The 17,739-nt window shown below is 40.0% G+C and overlaps 2 protein-coding genes across 3 annotated transcripts in view; one reads left to right on the forward strand and one right to left on the reverse strand.

The window, feature by feature from the left end:
* ttc3 (tetratricopeptide repeat domain 3) overlaps positions 1–8,360 on the forward strand; it is a 25,640-nt gene extending 17,280 nt beyond the window's left edge. For both annotated transcript variants that reach the window (XM_085175609.1, XM_085175610.1), the window contains exons 30-46: positions 699–755; positions 846–925; positions 1,007–1,162; positions 1,257–1,854; positions 1,960–2,028; positions 2,497–2,640; positions 2,729–2,868; positions 2,975–3,043; positions 3,135–3,231; positions 3,436–3,539; positions 4,177–4,261; positions 4,678–4,791; positions 5,164–5,384; positions 5,503–5,617; positions 6,173–6,304; positions 6,633–6,725; positions 7,709–8,360. In XM_085175609.1, coding sequence (XP_085031735.1) covers positions 699–755; positions 846–925; positions 1,007–1,162; positions 1,257–1,854; positions 1,960–2,028; positions 2,497–2,640; positions 2,729–2,868; positions 2,975–3,043; positions 3,135–3,231; positions 3,436–3,539; positions 4,177–4,261; positions 4,678–4,791; positions 5,164–5,384; positions 5,503–5,617; positions 6,173–6,304; positions 6,633–6,725; positions 7,709–7,819 — 2,385 coding nt within the window. In that variant the 3' untranslated portion in view covers positions 7,820–8,360. The remainder of the gene's footprint in view (positions 1–698; positions 756–845; positions 926–1,006; positions 1,163–1,256; positions 1,855–1,959; positions 2,029–2,496; positions 2,641–2,728; positions 2,869–2,974; positions 3,044–3,134; positions 3,232–3,435; positions 3,540–4,176; positions 4,262–4,677; positions 4,792–5,163; positions 5,385–5,502; positions 5,618–6,172; positions 6,305–6,632; positions 6,726–7,708) is intronic.
* On the reverse strand, positions 1,007–13,906 carry vps26c (VPS26 endosomal protein sorting factor C). Its single transcript, XM_085175617.1, has 8 exons — positions 13,669–13,906; positions 12,925–13,068; positions 12,250–12,399; positions 11,801–11,881; positions 11,043–11,114; positions 10,786–10,936; positions 10,554–10,706; positions 1,007–8,859 (listed from the first exon to the last, which is right to left on the reverse strand). Exons 1-8 carry the CDS (start codon positions 13,723–13,725, stop codon positions 8,777–8,779), a joined length of 891 nt encoding a protein of 296 aa, XP_085031743.1. The 5' UTR covers positions 13,726–13,906; the 3' UTR covers positions 1,007–8,776.
* Positions 13,907–17,739: the final 3,833 nt, after the last annotated feature.

Here is a 17,739-nt window from a genome sequence, read left to right on the forward strand (position 1 = left end):
AAAATATATCTGGCTGCAGGTCTATAAACTTAAAGGATTAGTTTGACGTTTTCAGAAATACACTGGTGGTGGGGAAAGCACTAAAACGATATTTTAGGGCGTTTTGAACAAGCACTTGGTGAGAGTGGGAAGGAAAAACTCCTTTTTAGCAGGAAGAAAACTCTGGCAGTACCAGGCTCAGGGAGGGGCAAACATTTGCCATGACCGGTTGGAGTTGAGGGGAGGGTAAATGGGACAAAAGACCTGTTTATCCTCTGCCTAAAACAGTACATTTGAGCTCCTCCCCTTTGAACCAGATTTATTCTGATTGGCTACCCCTCCCAAACTGAAGGTTTAAACAGCCGATGGGACTCCCGTGCTTATAGCGTGTGTGGGTGTGTGTGAGTGAGAGAGACCGGCTGTTGTTATCATTCGGCTTTGTATAAATAAAATTGAATTGAATTTGGAGCAAATTTGTAGTAGTACAATTAAGTATTTACCTGGTCATAGGTAAATGCTGCATTTAAAGAGGTAAATACAGCACTTTATTGGAAGTCTTGGCTGAAACCTTCAACTTGGTTTGTCCACACAAGTAATTTCCTCAAATGTCAAACTATTCCTTTTAAAGTGAATTGATTTTTCTCAATAACAAAACATGGAGTAGACAACACTAACCTGGAGTTTTAGTTTTATGCTCATCAGACTTGTTCTTCCTTCAGAATTCTCCTATCAAAGCTAAGAGTCGAGGTCGGAAAAAGAAACAGAAAGAGCCAAAGGTCAGAGGTTGCAATATTAGTTGTTGCATGTAAGAGGAATTAATTTATGCGGCGTCACACTAAAATGTTTCTTCCTTGTTTTTCTCTCAGGGTGTTATTGTTTTGTCTGGGATGAGAAGTGTTAATCCAAGGGATGAGTGGGACCAAGAGTTTTTTGAAGATGATTCTTTGTAAGTTCCTTTGTCTTCATGGACATGCAGACTATGTTTTAGCTGAAACTTGTTGGTAACAATCAAGCTTTCTGTCTACAGATCATTCCTTGACACGCTCGATTCGTTCACTGTGCCGAGCCACCTTCGAGACCAAGTGGCGGAATTCGAGGATCAGTATGACAGCAGGAGACACAGAAGTCACTATAAACATATTTTGGACAACAACCCTGACTCAACAAAAGAGAGTTTGTATGAGTAAGTGCAAACACATTAAAGAGGTTACACTTACGCGTTCTTATGTGAGCATATGTATGTGCGAGTAATATTTGGACTGTCTGTCCCCCTGCAGCTACTTTGCTCAGATCTTGGACGAACATGGTCCCCTGGTAGCTGAAGACCCTCTGCTGGTGGGTGAACTTGAAAATTTCCCTTCTGAGGCTAAGCGAAAGATCGAAGCAGCTAGGGGCTTTGAGCCGTTTCTCCTGGACTCCCTTCGCTTCATAAAGATCGGGAGGTGTATTGGCCTGGCGAAGCATGCCGTGTCCCTGCAGCAGGCTGAACGTGGAGCCAGCCTGGACGATCTGGACGAAATAGCTGATCCGGACAATAACTCTGAATCTCCTGTTTTGTATACAGGCGATGAAACTAGTTTCACAAGCTATATGCACGACTATTCATCTGCACAGACTGAAGACTATACAGTGCTCCCAAATCCTTATGCATCTGGTTTTCAGCCCCTATACCAGCCAGTGATTGGGTCCTACTTTGCTTGGAGTAACGGTGATGATCAGGAGCCAGACAATAACTTTTCACCCAATGGCTACGAGGATCTGTATCTTGATCCCTCTGAGTTTAACCGTGGAGTTTGGGAAACTAATGCAACTTTAGGGACATCGGTGACAACCAATGAGATCTTTTTGAGCCATGCAAGCCATGCAGCAGTGCAGGTCAACACCAACACATTTGTTTCTTTTAATTAACTAAGTGGAATATGTACATAAATGCACACTGCTATGTGTCTGTCTGAAATGCTGTGTTTGCTGTGGCCTCAGACATGCCAGGAGGCCATGAGGAGTGTAGCGGTGAATACGGAGCTTCATGAGGGCTTTGAGAAATCCCAGGTCAGTCACAGTTTTTCCCATAAAAGGAAAGCCTCCAGCAATGTGATTCATAGCAAGTATTTTGTTAGTGGAGTTTCATTTACTGACGCTTAAAATATTCAGTAACACTTTATAATATGGCCTGCGACTAAGAGCGTAAATCCCCTGTAATTAAATGTAATTTTGAGGTATACTTATAAATAATAATATACAAATATTTAAAGGTAAGTACACTAGAAAACAAGACAGTTGTTACAGAAAACAAAGAAATAATTATACTCTGAGTAAATTTAATTAATAATAATAATAGTAGTAGTAGTAGTCTTATCTACTGCACAAATTATAAGTGCTTAACATCTGTTCCAGTCTCGCACTGAGAGAGACTATAAGTCACTGTACTTGCATGGATTCAATGTAAAATATGAAGATTTACTAGTGTTACTTCAGTATTTACAGTAAGTTGTCATTTACTGTTCATTTTTTCTCCAGGGTGACATCAACAAGCAGGAGAAGAGCAACAGGTCGCTGGAGCAGCAGATCAAGAAAATGACAAATGACAAAGTAAATGTAGGCGAGAGAGAAGACGTCGTTTTACTACAGGAGGAAGTGCAGAAGATCACAGCCAATATTCAAGTAATTTCAATACATTTGACATTTATAAATGTCATTAGCTGAAACTTAACGTGTCTGTATTTTAATTAATATTTTCTCTCTCATCAAGGTAACCAATAAGGAGCTGACGCTGTTCCAGCAGAAGCTAGAGGAGGAGGTGAAGAAGGACCAGAAGGAGAAGAAAGCCAATCAGGAAGCACTGAGGTCCCTAAAGCAGGAGATAGAAGAGCTGTTGGAGCAACAAGGGAGGTAAGACTTTAAATCTTATCTTAAATCATTGTGTCTGTGTCGTGGCTGCTCTTACATTAATCTCTAAATGTCCTCAATTTTGTGGTCTTTTTATTTTTATTTGTAGACTTGCCCAAAGCATCCAGGAGAAGAAAACCAGCTATGAAGCCAAGCTGAATGATTTCTTGGAGCTGAGGTAAGACAGGACAATGAAACTTAAAGTGAAAGTTTCTTTTTCTTTCTTCTTTTTTTAAGATTCTCTCTCTCTCACCTTTTTTTCCCTCCAGTAATCAGTTAGCAGCTGAAAAGATGAGTCTGGAGGATGAGATCGAACGATGTAAAGTCTTGATTAGCTCGACCACCAGGAGGTCTCACACAGCTCTGGTATTGCCTACACTTGATACATCTTATTTCTGACTACATATGTTGATGTTTTTCAAGTCCCTCACAGCTCTCTTTTAGCAACAAGAAATGTTTATTTTAATGTATTATTTATTGCTGGTAGAGGTTTTTTTGGGGGCACGTTGTTGACTCAAAAACTGACTTGAAATAATGACGACCCATCCTCCGCTTGTGTTACTTCACCAGCTGTCGCTAATGGAGAGCAGTCGGGATCAGAGCTCGCACGGCCTCTACAAAGAGCTGGCAGACGCCAAGGCTTTGCTGAACAAACTGGATGAAGCATTACACAGGTAAGAGCAGGAAAGAGTACAGGTCAGCCAAGTCAGTTAAGAAACGGAACTAATGTCTCACAACAGCCTGAGTTGGCTTCGAAACGTTGAAGTGCTTTTGCTGTTTTTAAAGTACCAAAAGTAATCTGTAGCAAGACACTGAGTAAAACCTGCTCAGTCAAACAATACATGTAATTAAGTAAAGTAACAAAAGGGACTATACTATATTGTGTTTAAAGATCCAGTGTTTGCAAAAATAAATTAAGTCTGGAGCACTCTTTTATTTTTTGCATGAACCAGATGAAAATTACTTTTTAAAATTTCTTTATGAAGCTTTTCGCAGCAGTGATGTGAGTTAAAAAAGATGGGAATTTGTTCCTGTTCAAACTAAATGGATTTTCTTTAAAGCACTGGAGTGAGGTAGGGCTATGTCTGGTGCCATAAGACCAGACTGCATGCCGGCCTGGTATGCACTCCTACACCATCATTTTACTGAGCCAGTGGAGAGCGGTTGGCTCTGCCTCAGTGAGCTGAATCTTATTAAGGTCTTGGTGCTTTGGGAATGTGAATATTCCCAGTGGCCGGTGTTGATGTTGGAATGGACCGGATATAGCTCAGATGTTTTCAGGCTTATGTGTGATATCTGACTTCTTTGCAGATTCCCAAATCAAGACCTGGAAGCAGCGAGAAACAGCTGCAGAGACCAGATCAAAGAAGTGGAAAAGAGAATCTCCACTGCTGAGGTACAAGAACCCTTCAGATCAAACGTATGTTTGTGGCGCAGCTGTAAGATCGGGCAGCGTCATAAGCAGCAGGACTCGACAAAGAACTGCGATACTAAACTCAGGCCTCATACAGTCATTTAGAAAAATGTCTCCATCAAATGTTTAGCTGTCATTGCTTGAGAGGTCTTCAGTCCTGCCCATCACCTCTATGGGTGGACTGAATTTAACGCAGCAGCTTATATTTTACCTGTGTGGAGAGATCACCGTACCATAATGACATCCCACACCTTATGACACTCCAGAACAGCCTGATAAAATAAAACCACGCACAGTCAGTCTGCCTTTAAAATATACATAATCTGATATCACCGTCTGCATGTTTATGAGAGGCTCTGCATGGATGTTGTAAAATTTTGTCTCCACGCGGTCCACAGCGGCAGTACCAGGATCAGATGGATCAGGTGAACACTGGCAGGCGAGTCACTGAGATGCATCCGGTCAACAGCCATCCTGAACCTGCAGCTGCTCCAGTAAAACCAGTACAAAAAGTTAGTTTACTCACAGCACTCAGAGCTTTCTCTCTAGGATTTTTTTTTTTTTTTTTTTTTTAAATCACACACTCAGCTGAGCTTTATTTATATCAATAACTTGGGCTGATCACATGAGCAGCTTTGCAGCTGTATGTGTATTATGTTGATTTATTCTTCATTTATTATAAATTCTCTTTAGCTTTTGTGCATCAAATAGAAGTCAAAAATAGTTTGCTTCCTTTGCACTGAATGGGACAGCATTTATTTACTTCATATTTATTACACATTCGGCTAACAGTCAGATGGTGAACTGGATAAAGGGCCGAACGTCCTGATCAGGATCTCTCTGTTAGCTCACTTGTAACATTACATTTCTAACTCTTCCTGCAGCTTTCTGCAGCAGCCAAAGAGTTTACTCTTCAGTCTTCAGCTCAGGCCTCACGTGGCACTCCTCCACCCATCCACCACTCTGCTCCCCCTGCGGCTGAGGCACCGGCCCCACCCTCTCAGCACAAACATCCAATCAGGACATCGGAGCCAGGACAGCAGCCCAACACAGTGTTTGGCAAAGCCATGGAGACGTTGTCCACCATGTTCCCTGACTATACAAGGTAATACTGGAGCAGCTGTTTAAAAAGAAAAGTGTCATCCTCCTGCTGCAGACTCACATTTAGACCATAGTGTTCAAACCCACTTAATAAAATGTATTAACTGTGTTTGTGTACTCAGGTCGGAGTTGATGAAGTTTGTTCAGGAGCTGCGTTCATCCAGCGGTGGAAGTTTTAGCAGCATGACTTTACAGGATGTAGTCGGAGGTGTGACCCAACTGATCCTGGACCATCAGGTAGACACATTCTTAAAGTGGTTTTAAGGGTTTGCGGTGAGGTTCCTGGTGAAACAGAGTTGGTTGAAGCTCAAATGGGGAGATGATGCAAATACTGGGTTCAGACTACACCATATCTGTCCAATTATGGACTGATCTGAGTGTTGTCTAAACCAATGGTATATTTGGACCATCATGATGCCCTGATAGAAAGACTAGCATCTCGAAATGGTTGGACTGTTCTGACCAATGTGAGTAAGGATAACAGCTTCTGGCAAATGAAGGAACACAACACAAGAGAAGGAGAGCTGAATAATAGAATAATTTCAGTCATTATGGTTACATAATCGAGTGTGATGCATCAGGAATGAGAATTACTACCTCCAGCTCTGAGGTCATGGTTCTCAGCCAGAAGAGGGTGCCCTGTTCACTCTTTTTAAAACTAACCAGTAAGAAGCATATTGCAGTCTACTTTACTTTATCACACAGGTCCCGTCTCAGGTGACTGATACCAGGATTTGCAGAGGCTTGCAGAAAGTATTTTCTTGACTATTTGACTTCATTTCTTCCTCTCAGGAGAGGTTTAACTCGACCAGATCCAGCGTTCTGGGTCGTGGGAGTCCAGCTCAGTGTGCTACCCCTCCGTTGATAAACCCAGCACCGGTGTGGCAGCCAATCGGACAACAGAGAGTCAGAAGTTCCAACGCTGTGAGTCCAAAAATCATCATTTAGTACTGGTGTTCAAGTTTGACTCAAAGCTGCACATTTTCATCATTTCACTGTTAGTGTTGTTTTCCTGCTGTCGACTTGCAGTGCTGTTGTAAGCCTTGATCAGAGTCGCAACTCATTTCTAGTGACCAGTAAATCTTCAAATTTACTTTAAAAAAATTGATTCCTTTGAGCAAACATCAAACAAAAGGAGTGCATTTATTGAGAACTAGTTTCATTTGCAAATTAATACAGCCTGGTATGTGCAGCATTGATAGGGTTGGGTGAGTGCCGTTTAGCAGGGCCTGACTGTGCGTGTCGATTGCAGCTGAACATTGAGGATCCCTGCATCATCTGTCATGACGAAATGAGCCCGGATGACACCTGCGTGCTGGAGTGCAGACACAGCTTCCATAATGAGGTGAGCAGCGATACCAGAGACTCACGGTAAACTGTTGGGTCTAAGGTGTGGAACAAGCAAGGTGCAAAATATGGCAGCAGATAAATAGTTGAGTTTTGCTGGGAGAGATTTGTAGCACCGTATCTGTGTGGCAGCCACAACAGGAGCTATTTTCCTTAGTGTTTAGAAAAAGGTAGGGTACCTCAGTGCTTCCTTTATTGCCTCCTTTAGCAGAGGACACACTGCTGGCTACAGGACGTCAAACCCAAAGGTTAACTATGAGCATAATGCATCTTCTTATCAAGTTATCTCCTTGTGTTAAAAGCTTATTTACATATAAAAACCTGTTAAAGTGAATTTTAAGGTCTATCATGAGTTAGTCGGCATTAGTTACATTCTTTGCAGTACTGCCAACTTTGGTGTTATCATTAATTAAGCTTGAATAGAGGCAGGGTTACAAGCTGGATAAGCAACACGTCAGTTTTCTTTATAGTATGTTTATTCTTGTTTATTTAAAATCCAGACGTTGGTTATTAACTAATATTTTCTCTCTCATGTGGCCTATGAAAGTTGTTGTAGTCCATCTTCAGGACATTCTGAACAACTTCTGAAGTATTGAGGAGTCTTGTGTCTTGAGTGGAGAAGCACTGTGCTTCTTTTCTAGCCCTGAGGAATTTTCCTCCACATCATTTTCCACTGAGGTCAAGGAAAAGAAGGCAACTAGAGGATGGTGTAACCATGTTCTGCACAGGCGCTGGGATATTAACCCACAAAGAAAGAGGGCTGCTGCTAAATCATGTGAACTGCATGATTTTCACTTCATCTATTGGTCGTAATATTGTGGCTGCACAGTGTAATACGAGCTAAGCTTGGTTTTGTTTTTATAAAAAGGCCTAGGAAATAGAAGAAAGCATTAACACCACACACTGGATTTTTAGTGAAAAGCACCCAGATGTGGCGTCTGGTCTAGTTTCAGGCTTTAAAGCGCTGTTTTCTGTGTTCAGTGCATCAGATCGTGGCTGAAGGAGCAGAGCACCTGTCCAACCTGCAGGACTCACGCCCTGCTGCCAGAAGATTTCCCCATGCTGACTGGCCGGAGACGCCCAGCTCCATGAAGTCTTAACCTCGCATCCTCTCACTGCTCATGTGTACGCTTTTATCTTTTTTGCTTTTCTTATTGCATTAAAATCTAAAAAGGCTTTTGACTTTTTTTCTTTTTTTTAAATGAAAGGTTTCATATAATTGAAAGAAATAACTGTTCCGTGTTTTTTGCTTGGGATTATTTTATGGTGGCTAAATTTGCCATAAAACAAGAAGGGTTATTTTAGATTTTGTGGACAGCTGCTGAGACTCCTGCAGCTGGTGAATGAGGAAGTCCCGGTAAATCCACAATGTGCCGCTTTCAGACTTGATTAAACAAGTCTTCATCTGTGAGCTTCAGAGCAGCTACCAGGGTGAATGTTTGGGATTTTTCTTTTTTACATTTCTTTATTTTTATCTTCATGCTAAGCTGTGCTAACCAAATGCTGGTTATGTCTTTCTTATGTAACTTCTGGAAATAAAATAAGAGGAAAGTGTTGGTTTGGACTCAGATGCTCTGACATCAGAGCTGAAACACTAGCTGTACTGGAAAAAATATTAAAGTTATAAAACCCACTTGCATTCTGACTGACTCATTTAATCAAGTTGTACTCTCAGATGACTTCTGCTGCAGCTCTGAGGTTTTCAGGACTAGACCCACAGAGCTGCAGCTGATTGGATGTCAGCTAGACTTCTAAACCACCAGGTCCTGAAAGAACAGTCCCTGTGATGCTGCACATCCTTAAAAAAAAAACAACTAGGAAATATGAAATAGTTTCAAAAGTGAAATTTATTAAACAGAAATAAAACTTTAAAAAGAAAAGAGTTTGGTCACATTAACATTATGTATTATTAGGGAAGTCTCTGAAGGTTTGAATAATTTCTCCGGCTTCAGTTGCACATTGAAGAATCTGCTCAGCTGTTCAGGCAGACGAGTTTGTTGCAGGATGAGAAGTGTGAAGGTCTCGGAGCTTCTCTCAGAAATGATAAGTTCAGAGTCTGCACAGCTTCAGAGGAAAGTTCTCTGTGATCAGATGATCATCATGGAGCACGACGACAACGTTGACTTCAAATTCTGAAGGAAAGAAACACTCATGATTGCACTGCACAGAGAAGTTTGTTTTATCAAGAGCATGTTAAATTTAAGTTGGGGTTTCATTGAGTTCTCCACAGTAGCACATAACGTCCTAACTCCTGGCAGCAGTGAGGACTTTTTCCTTTAGATCTGATATTTGTTTACAACTGCGTCCTGCAGAACAGCTAACAATAACACTAATGTCTCACCTACCTGATCATCATTTGAGGGGCAGAAACACTTAAGGACAGAGGCCTCTGTATAATATTCATCCCCATGTTCACTGAAAAAGAAGTCTCCTCTTCTAATTTTCTTTTATGTAAGCATTTTATATGCCAACTACCTGAACACAGATGCCACAGTAGAACAGTGGGTAGCACTGTCACCACACAGAAAGGTGGTTTACTGTTTGAAACCCAGCTAGAGCCTTTCAGTCTGGAGTTTGCATCCCTCAGTGCTACCTGGGTTCACTGGTGATTCCAAATTGGGTGTGGACATGAATAAAGTGTGACTTGTAGTTTAAAGCACTGTACAAATGCCAGTCCAGTCCAATAAATTTCATCCTGCAGATTAACTATGATTTTAGAATGCAGGCCATAGTCCTTGTTTAGCTCTAAACTCCACCTGCTGCAGATGGAGACTGACATGGTCGTGATCCTGTCTGAACATGGAAGCATAAGTCAAAATGCCCTGAAATTCTGTTTTATCAAGAGACTTCTAGATGGGGGGGAAAAATGTTTTTCCAGTGGCAGAAAAAGATAGTATACAAAATCAGAACGCTGTGGAAAGTGATTATCAGTGTATACAATAAAACAGCAAAAATAAGAACATAAAACACTCCATAGCAAGATTAAAACATAGTTTTGTGTTTTTAAACAAAGTGTACTATATCAAATCACTGTATTCAGATGTATAAAATCCAGAACCTAGGCATGCAGACCACTTCCACAAACATCTGTGCAAGAATGGGTCACTCTCAGGAGCTCAGTGAGTGTGGTAGTATGATCTGATGCCACCTGTACAACAAGTCATGTGGTGAAACTTCCTCACTTCTAAATATTCCACGTTCAACTGTTAGTAGGATTATAACAAAGTGGAGGGATTTGCACCGCTGGACTGAGGGGTGGTGTGAAGAGGTGGAGACCAGCTCTCTGGAGAAATGAATAGCGCTTCTCTATCTGGCAATCTGATGAATCAGACTGAATTTGGCAGTTGCCATGAAAACGGTATCACTGCACTGTGTCAAGTGTAAAGTTCGGTGGAGGGGGGATTATTATGCAGGGCTGTTTTTCAGGAGTTCGGCCCCTTTAGTTCAAGTGAAAGGACCTCTTAATGATCATCATATTAAACCCCCTAAATGAAGAATGGGACATCACTCAAGTTCATATTCATGTGAAGGCAGACAAATGAATAACTTTGGCAATATAGTGTGTCTCTTTGTGATGAGTGTTTTATATTGTTTTAATGTCATTATTGTAAATAACATGAGCAAACACTCTCTAGATCGAAAAAAGATTTAAATGTTCAAAGTAAGAACTTGTGGTTAAAATGCTAAACTATAATAAAATTAGTCTGCTGAACTTTCAAAATAAGAGCCACAGGCTTGTTAACCAGTAAGTCTAGTAAATAAAAAACTAAAATGAGCCTTGGAGTAAATTGTTTGTGTGAGAATCACAGGAATGGATTTTACTGACCGACTTTGAAGTTTGTTGTCTCCAACGTGGGGCAGGTGAACAGTCTGGGGAAGATCATATAGATGGGAATGGCGAGGCTGTGGCAGACGTCACCTTCAGCTATCTGGATGTTCTGGATCTCTGTGGCGTCTCTGGCGTAACCCTCAGCGCAGCCTGAACACAGCAGATGCTCATAAAACCTTGAGCCTTGCCCAATGAAAGTTAGACTGATTGCCTCACAGCGTGCACTTACCGCAGGTCTCCACCCGTACCAGCTGCAGTTCAATACTCTTTATAGGGACGTCTGAGTTTTCCACCACCACCTCTCCAGTAAGCGGCAGGCTGATCACGCAGTTGGTGGCATCTAAATGTCCTCGGATGAGAAACTTGGGAAGTGAATTTTTCTGAAAACACAAAGCAAGTTCAACCTTTGAGAAGAGCTTTAAAGCTTTAAACTTTAAGAAATCAAGCAAAAAAATAAAAATGAAGAGATTTAACACGTTTTCTGACCTCGCGGCTCTGCAGAGTGTCCGGAGTGATGGTGAAGTTCACCGGTGTGGGGATGACTTTAGATTTCTGAGGCTGGAAGTCAAACAGAACATGATGTGACACAGTTCAACAAAGCTGAAGAAAAGATAACTTTTCAACAAAATCAGGAGGTGAGGAAACAGAGAAGTCTTTTTTTTTTTAGATGCAGAGACTTTCTTCCTTAAAACAAACAAACAAAACAAAACAAAAAAAAAAGCATGACAACCTGAGCACAGATTTTACAGGAGCTACAGAGCATTGGTGAGCATTAAAAAGGTTAAATTAGCTTTTTTTTTTTAATGTAAATAAGTCTGTAACAACAAGTGAGTGGCACAAAAATGAGAGAAACTAATTGTTGGTATAAATGTTTCTTTTGTAGCTACCAATATGTCAATTTTATAGAAACAAAATATCATCATCCAGCTGCTTTTAAATGACTCAGCAGTGATTCCCAAAGCATGGACTACTGCCCCCTGGTGCACTGAGAGAGCGCTGCAGGTGAGCCAATGAAAGTTTATTATGATTAAAAAAGTTAGAAATGACAATCAAATATTTCTGATTAAATATTCAAAGATAATTATGATCCATAAAAGTGTTATTAAATAATTTATTTACCATATTTGACCTGATATGTTTTATTACCTATCAGTGATGGAAACAGGGTAAAATGGAAAAGGTTTGCTGTAAGCTTATTCACACACAGCAGATCAGATAACAATAACCAGGTGTGTTTCACTCACCTGGCAGTGCACGATGAATTCGCAGCTCCTGCTCAAATCTTTGGCCAGCAGGGGGCGCTTCATGTCACAGCGGAGGGTGTACTAAGGAGTGAACAGAAAGGTTTAAAGCCAGGACGCCACGACATTATACTCTTTACAAGGTTTATTTAAAAGAAGCATGGCAGCGTGATGTCTTAAAGATATGCAGGAGTCTGTCCATTCTTTGAACTGAATCTGGTGAGGTTCATTAAAGGGACAAAACTTTTTTACCCATGTGAATCTTTGTAAAGCTGACGATGATGCATGATATTTTCCCTCCAACTGTCCAGTCACTGCGTTAAATGTCTGTTTTGAAGGTCCAGAGCTATAAAAACGTATGTTCTTCTTTCTTTTGTCTGGACCAAACAAACTGCACTGCTGCCCTGAAAGCAACAGAAAACCCTGACATACACCATGTTCTTCACACTCACTTGAATGTTGACAAAGACTCCGTGGTAGGTCTCGTACAGCACTTTGTTGCCTTTGGTGTGCAGAGGGAACTCAAAGGGAATCTCAGTCTTTCCTCCAGGGATTTTTCCAGCCTTGGCCACTTCAATGTTACTGCTGATCAGCTGGATGGGCTGCAACATGTTTCAATGTGATTATTATTAGGAACAATTGACTAGCAGTTAGTCTGACCTAGCAGTCAAACATTTTAAACCTTTATACATTATAAATGTATAAAGTGAAACTTGTATCCTGTAGGTAAAATATAACACAAAATCAATGACAGATAAACACTGTTTGATGAAAAGGACTCAAACAGTAAAACAATGGGTTAAACGGTTTATGTCGCTTATTAAGAGTCTGTTAATCATATTTTGAATTAATTCGATGTTTACTTAATACAATATTTCAAAACAAAAGGCCTGACTGATGCTTATAATAGTCTTGTTTTGTTTGAAAGTTCAGCTCAGCTCAGGTAAATAAAACTTCTGGATGATTAATTTATGATGATTTTATTTACTTTTTTCTTGTTTTTTTTTATACTTCTGTCTCATATTTATGCTGGTGAAACTTCTTTGTCAAATGGTAAAGGAAATGACCCTTTTACTAGTCGTTATCTACACTCAAAGTGATTTTAAAGCAATATCTTAGACGTTCACCTTGACAGAGTTGTAGAAAGCCTCAAAGACACCGACACTCTTGGAACTCAGCTGCAGATTCACGACTCCCTCCATGCTCAGAGAGATGCCATGATGCTGCAGTGCCTCCTTACAAACCAGCAGGATGACACCAGCCACTGTTTCCTGCACACCAAGCAACACGGATGAGCTGCAGTCTATCAGTTTTTTTAATATACACAGTCCCACATTATCAAAGGCTCAAAAATAATTGGTCAAACTAAGATCAGTTTAGCAACATTTTGCCGAATCTAATGGAGAACACAACCATAAACACTTCACAGTTCATCCTCCTGCTTCTATCAGCAGTCACATGATCATACCCATACCATAACTCTATCTCCATCATGGCTGGAACTGCTTGTCAGTCAAATGTCCAGTTACTTTTGGCTTCTAAAAATGTAGATGCATTAGTCTCTGCTTGAGGTTTCACTTATATTTTCCATCACAAACTACGATGTTATGTGTATATATCTGATCAATCTGTGAGGATTTTTGCAGCGAACCTCACAACAGACACATTTCGCCGTCACACCGACAGTCAGGTGCCCGATCATGTGACGCCGGCGACTGGTAGCTAAATAACTAGCTCGGGTTGTTACAGTACATTGGTTTAGTAGCAGTTACATAGCTACATTATTCATAAATAAAGAAAAATACTGTATTATTAACGTTAGCTGACGAGGTTGCAGAAGCTGCTGGTGCTAGCTAGCTGTGGCAACTTACCCCTTCTCGATAAACTTTGTTTGCTCTTTTCAGCCTTATATCCAACGTGACGCTCATTTCTGATCAGTACACGGCACACAGACAGTTAAAAAATGCTACCTCCTCTCCGGTCTCCACCTTACTAATCAAAACAAACACACTAAAAGCGCTAATTTTCACATCTGTTAGCCGAGTTCATGTTCCGTTTTGGACTAACAACAACACCGTATCCGGTCGGTCCGGTCCTTCACAATAAAGCGACAAAGACGATGTGGATTTCCGGTCCAAATGATTCAAAGTAAAAACCGAAACAAGCTAAAGGGAGAGAAATAATTTACAAAAGGGTAAAAAAAAAAAAAAAAAAAAACTAAACAAAACTTGAAAACAACGTTAAACCCAATGGAGCACTCTTCATGAAACAAAAACACTGTCTTCATAGCTTTGCTGGTGCCTGGAGAGAAAAAAAGATTTTGGTTTTGTGTGCTCAGGTCTGTTTTTGCAGCTTACTGCGTAGAACAGTACAGTGGAGGTGACCCACCAACTGGTACTGGAGCATGTCGGGATGTCTTAAAGTGACATCACTTCAGACTAATATTGAGATAAATTACTTTCATGGTTTTGTGTGTTAGCCAATCACCAACATATATGCTGAATATTTGTAGACCTGGACACATTTGCTTTAATCCAGCAGCAACTGCACTAGATATGCTAAATCTGTGCATTTATTTATTTATTTTTATGTAAATTGGTGTTTACCAGTGTTTACCTTTTTGTTGCTTCTTATTTTGGAAATTTTAAAGTCACTTTTAGATTTTACCACTAGATGGCTATATTGGGCTACTTTACACAAAACAAATACATAATAATCTTATCTTTACGTTTAGATTTTAATTGATCAGAATGAGATATATGAGATTGTCCCTTGTTTTTTGATTTGATGCACTTGTAACAGGTGTTATTGTGCAGATATTGTCAATATGCTGTACAAACCAAACAATTAAAGTCTGTTATTGAAAATTTAATATCTCTCAAATCTCAAAGTTATGTCATTCTGAATGAGGTTACACGTTTTATTTGTTTTATATAAATCCCCTTTTATACCACAAACATCCATCTTCTTGCGCTTATCTGGGGCCAGGTTGCAAGGGCAGCAGCCTAAGCCCAGACTTTCCTCTACCCAGTCACTTCCTCCGGCTTATCCTGTGGAGCACTGCAAGCTGAAAAATATAATCTCTCAAGTGAGTCCTGGGAAAACTAAAAGCAAAAAGATTAAGAAAAAGAAGAAAAGGCAGGAACTAGACCCCATGACAAAAAAAACTGCTTTTCTTTAAGAAAATAAAAGTGAATAAACCCTTAATTTTAATTAAAATGAAAATAAAGTCCCTCTTTGCTTGCTGGAGCTGGAACTGGATACTTGTAACATCTCAGATTTTAGGCAGAAAACATCACACAAGATGTCACAGCAAATAAAATCCTTTAACAGGGGCTTTTGTCTTTTAGTGTGTGGCTCATTATATTTTCTTATTATTATCATTATATACTTTCATTTCAAATCAGCTCACATCACTGTATGTGTGTACTGCATTGCAAACACAGGCTTCAACATTTATTTCATGTGAAGGGATGTTGCATCAGGGGTTGTGAGTTACCTCCAGAATATCTCACCGGTGGTTCTCACATTATTTGACATCTTGAGTGCAACTTTAATGCTTTTCAAGCTGAAAGAAAAATTCTGCTGACGTGTTACTGCTTTGTCTCTTACAGTAAATATTAGTTACTTTGGACCATATTGTTTGGACCAGACACAAACGCCACCAGCCATCACAACTTCAATGGCTGCTCCACAGTGTTGCCACAACACAAGGCTGACAGCTAAAGACAACTGTGTGCAGGCTGAGCCTCTTTCATCCTTTGAAAGGCTTTAGCCCTTCATCTTTCAGTTACAGTGCTACTTTCTTTACAGTGAAGAAGTTGTCGCTGTGCAAATTTGCTTGCAAGTATTTTTTTATAGACATTCATTTACTATTATACAGATGCCCTGACGTTAAAAAAAAAAGAAGCATTTTCTGCATTCATTTTATATAACTACTTGTATATAACAACTAGTCAAATTAACTGTTGTGTATACTGAATGAGTAAATATACTTTCCACCATTCCACCATGGGGGAGGACAGGGGCTGGGGGGAGGTGAAAGCAGTGGATGATTTAAACACAACACTTTGTTTTTAACTAAAAAGAAACACACTGACAAAAGGGATTATTTTTTATTACTTTTTACATAACATACCCCTGTATCACAATCCCTGATTTATTATTATAATACCATAATGATATTTATGTCCAAAACACAACAACTAAAGGTAACATTTGTTTTTTTCCAAGAATAACACAATCAACATTAGTCATACGAATACACTAACAACTGTAAATGTGTAATAAGCTTTAACATTTTTCTTATGATTCAAATATATGTAGAAATATCCTCTGGCAGGTGCAATATTACTCAAGCTGCAGAGGAACTCCTTATTTAAAGAAGAAATCATAGCGCCGACTAACGATCACAGCAAGTTTTCTTTGAAATTTATTTTGGTGGTATTTGTCTAATCCAGTTATGTATTGACGGCCACAAAATCGAAACCCTGCAGATATTATGGAAATTGAAACGTTACATGAAGCATTTGGGACTAATTCTTCTTTACCTACTGCTGTGTTTAAATATATGTGGCACTATAGTGCCAGATACACTGTAGAGCCCATATTTATGTTTTTGAGCCAATAATAACGTAAACTGATGTGTCACCATAATGATATAAATTCAATTCTGCAGCAGGTGCCAGCGAGAGAGATGGTGCACAGCAGTAGGATTCAAAGATTTGTACCAAAGCAGGCACATTTACTGTGGTAAACGGATTAGTATTGATACACCACTCAACCCATTTTTATACTACAAGCCAGATTCACACTCACTTACATCCCTTTATTTGAGCCATTTTAAAATCTTCTGGGGATCACCCTGCCCTAAATATAAAAGTAAATTTTTCTTTGGTATCATATTGGTTTAATTTTTTTTTTTTTTTAATTTCTTGCACGGCTACATGTAGCACCTTCACAGGCCACTAGGACCACACTCTCTGCTTTATTCTATGTATCTTTGCCTGGTATGCTTACAATGAGTGGATCAGTCTAAATTGTGGCACTAATATCCAGCTCAGTCACTTTCATTGTATCTGGTCTCACAGGAAGGTCTGATCAGCCCAGTGCTGAAAGCCTGTTAGGAGGGCCTACATTCACAGAACACGAGTTATAATTCAATAACTACTGTTTTGTGGAACTATTTCTCAATGCTTGCAAAATTTCTAAACAGAGTTGTAAATGTCTTCTGAATTTTAAAAACATCTGTTATGTGTAACAACAATTTTAAAAATAAAACTTAAAACAAGCAATTATCAATTGATGGCAGGCACGTGCAGGGGGGGGGGGGGGCTAGAGGGGCTTGAGCACCCGCCCCTTTCCTGATGGGTGCCCAAAGTGCCCTTTTGTTGAAGCAACTTTTTAAAAAAAAATTATTATTATTATTTTTTTATATGTGTGGGCGTGCGGAGTCCTGTCTGTGCCCCCCAACAATAATATTTAACTATTAATCACAGTTTTGCTAAATAAAAGGATCTGGCTTGCATCAGTCACATGATCACATTTAACCAATGATCGCCCTTGACGGCAGAACGCGCTGGTTACGAGCCGGGAACGAGCTCACAAAGAGCACGCGCATTTTTTGCGGTCCGGAGCTGTAGGAGGAACAAGTTAACTCAGAGACACAGACTGATGCGACAAAACCAGTAAGTAGGTGTACAGCGTACACTGTAGTCTAAAGCACACGGGAGTATTAGCTTATTACGTACACGTTGGTAAGTTGAAACAAACGAGTGTGCTGTGTGTGCAACAGCGTGACAAACATTACCTGTCCTTTTATTAACTAAACATGTAGTGCTGGTCATAGCTGCTGGCTTACTGTGTAAGGCTGTCATGGGTCTGTAGCTCTGTCACCGTTTTAGTGAACATATTTAGTTTTAGAGTAAGTTACAGAGCTTTTC

This window comes from Neolamprologus multifasciatus, chromosome 10, assembly GCF_963576455.1.
Source record: "Neolamprologus multifasciatus chromosome 10, fNeoMul1.2, whole genome shotgun sequence".
In the NCBI taxonomy this organism is placed as follows: Eukaryota; Metazoa; Chordata; class Actinopteri; order Cichliformes; family Cichlidae; genus Neolamprologus; species Neolamprologus multifasciatus.

What these genes read in the sequence shown, in the direction of transcription:
- vps26c (XM_085175617.1), bottom strand. Translation starts at nt 13,725, where the DNA reads ATGAGCGTCACGTTGGATATAAGGCTGAAAAGAGCAAACAAAGTTTAT. An exon ending in GAGTCTTTGTCAACATTCAA is followed by an intron (nt 11,882 to 12,249) that starts GTGAGTGTGAAG and finishes TTCACTCCTTAG; the next exon opens with TACACCCTCCGCTGTGACAT. An exon ending in GACAACAAACTTCAAAGTCG is followed by an intron (nt 8,860 to 10,553) that starts GTCAGTAAAATC and finishes TCTTTCCTTCAG; the next exon opens with AATTTGAAGTCAACGTTGTC.